At 30.8% G+C, this 1,919-nt stretch overlaps 1 protein-coding gene across 1 annotated transcript; it reads left to right on the plus strand.

Annotated features, from left to right (window-relative positions):
* Positions 1–472: 472 nt before the first annotated feature.
* Positions 473–1,338, plus strand: LOC124932535 (protein P21-like). Its single transcript, XM_047473185.1, has one exon. The coding sequence runs from the start codon at positions 479–481 to the stop codon at positions 1,154–1,156; it is 678 nt and encodes a 225-aa protein (XP_047329141.1). The 5' UTR covers positions 473–478; the 3' UTR covers positions 1,157–1,338.
* The last annotated feature ends 581 nt before the right edge of the window (positions 1,339–1,919 follow it).

Consider the following 1,919-nt stretch of genomic DNA (forward strand, 5'->3'; position numbering starts at 1 on the left):
TATTAAAAATAAAATAGGATAAAAAATAAATTGTTCTGTTAGTTTTTAAAATTCTTTTTAATATAATCGAAAATCATTTTATTTACTGTCACCGATAATATAATTACTTAGTTCATATACATAATGTTACAATACTCTTTGTTTTTATAATTTATTTTATTACTATATATTAATAATTTTTAAATATTTTTAAAAAATAAAACTTATCTTCTTAAAATCAACGTCAATTATTTTTTTTAAATAATTAATAGATTATTCAAATAAATTTATACAAAAAAAAATTCCAAAATTCAAATTATTGCTTACCTATTGGTATAGTCAAGCCAAACTCCAATAACCAAAGAGTTAATAACCATGCCAATTGTTTCCAAGAAATGTTCAAACATAGGGTAAGGTAGAATTAAAGGACCATAACCATTAAGTACCTCTCTATATAATAAGAGGATGATTTAAGTCCAAAATACCAATTCACAACAAAATGTCATCCTTTTTCAAATCCATAACCTTTTTGTTCCTAGTTATCATAATCAAACATAATCCCATCAATGCCGCCAGCATCACCATCCGAAACAATTGCCCTTACACCGTTTGGGCCGCCGCAGTGCCAGGTGGAGGCCAAAGACTCGGTCAAAACCAAGTTTGGACCATAAACCCACCCGCGGGCACGGCAGGAGCCCGCGTCTGGGGCAGAACCAATTGCAACTTTGATGGGTCCGGTCGAGGCAGGTGTGAGACCGGAGACTGCAATGGGCTCCTCCAATGCCAGTCTTATGGAAGCCCTCCCAATACATTAGCTGAGTACGCATTAAACCAATTCAATAACTTAGACTTTTACGATATTTCACTCGTAGATGGATTTAACGTACCAATGGACTTTAGCCCTACCTCAAATGGGTGCACTCGAGGCATCCGTTGTACTGCGGATATTAAAGGGCAGTGCCCGAATGAACTTCGAGCACCAGGTGGGTGTAATAACCCATGCACTGTGTTCAAAACCGACAACTATTGTTGCAATTCGGGTAATTGTGGACCGACTGTTTATTCGAGATTTTTCAAGCAAAGGTGTCCTGATGCTTATAGTTATCCTAAAGACGATGCAACAAGTACCTTTACTTGTAAAGGAGGAACCAATTATAGGGTTGTTTTCTGCCCATGAAACACAATAATTGTGGAAGGGAGCTTTAGTTTCTAAATGTATGAAATTATCATAAACCATAACTCACTAGTAATAAGTCTAGAATAAAAACGAAAAGGTTTATGATCAAATAAATGTTGTATTGTTGTAATCATATTTATGTGTTGAAATAAGATAAGCTCCCTATCAGGTTTTACTATTGAGTTGAAATTTTTTATTTAATTTGTCACAACTCCTCATATATATGCTATTTATTAAAAAAATGTTAAAATTAAATTGAAAGTCAACTAGGTATAGAACTTGTTCGGTTGCAGCTTATTTAAATAAATTTTAATTTTTTATGTAAATAATGTTGATTAATAGTGATTTTCTGAAGAAAAAAGCAATGTTAATAAAAATATTTATAATGTTAATATATGATAGTAAAATAAATTATTATTTTTTAAATAAATAATATTTTAATATTTTAGTTAATTAATTAAATATAATCATATTTTTAGTATATTAAAATATTGGATATAATAAAGATTGGGCAGGCTCCATCTTTTGTTGACGTCTTTCATTTCCTTGTTTCCTTTTAATTCTATAAATAATTGAGAGAAAATCTTGTTTTGACTCAATTCGAAAATCATGTAATCTCCCCTCTAAGATTTATTAATAAACAACACTATATACGTTGGATTTGTTAGGTAATAATTTTTTCATTTGAACTGGGCATAGTTCATTACAACTCTTTTATATCTCCGTCCATGTTCACCATTAAATAATATCACCTCATTTTGTC

The sequence above is a fragment of the Impatiens glandulifera genome, chromosome 3, assembly GCF_907164915.1.
Source record: "Impatiens glandulifera chromosome 3, dImpGla2.1, whole genome shotgun sequence".
In the NCBI taxonomy this organism is placed as follows: domain Eukaryota; kingdom Viridiplantae; phylum Streptophyta; class Magnoliopsida; order Ericales; family Balsaminaceae; genus Impatiens; species Impatiens glandulifera.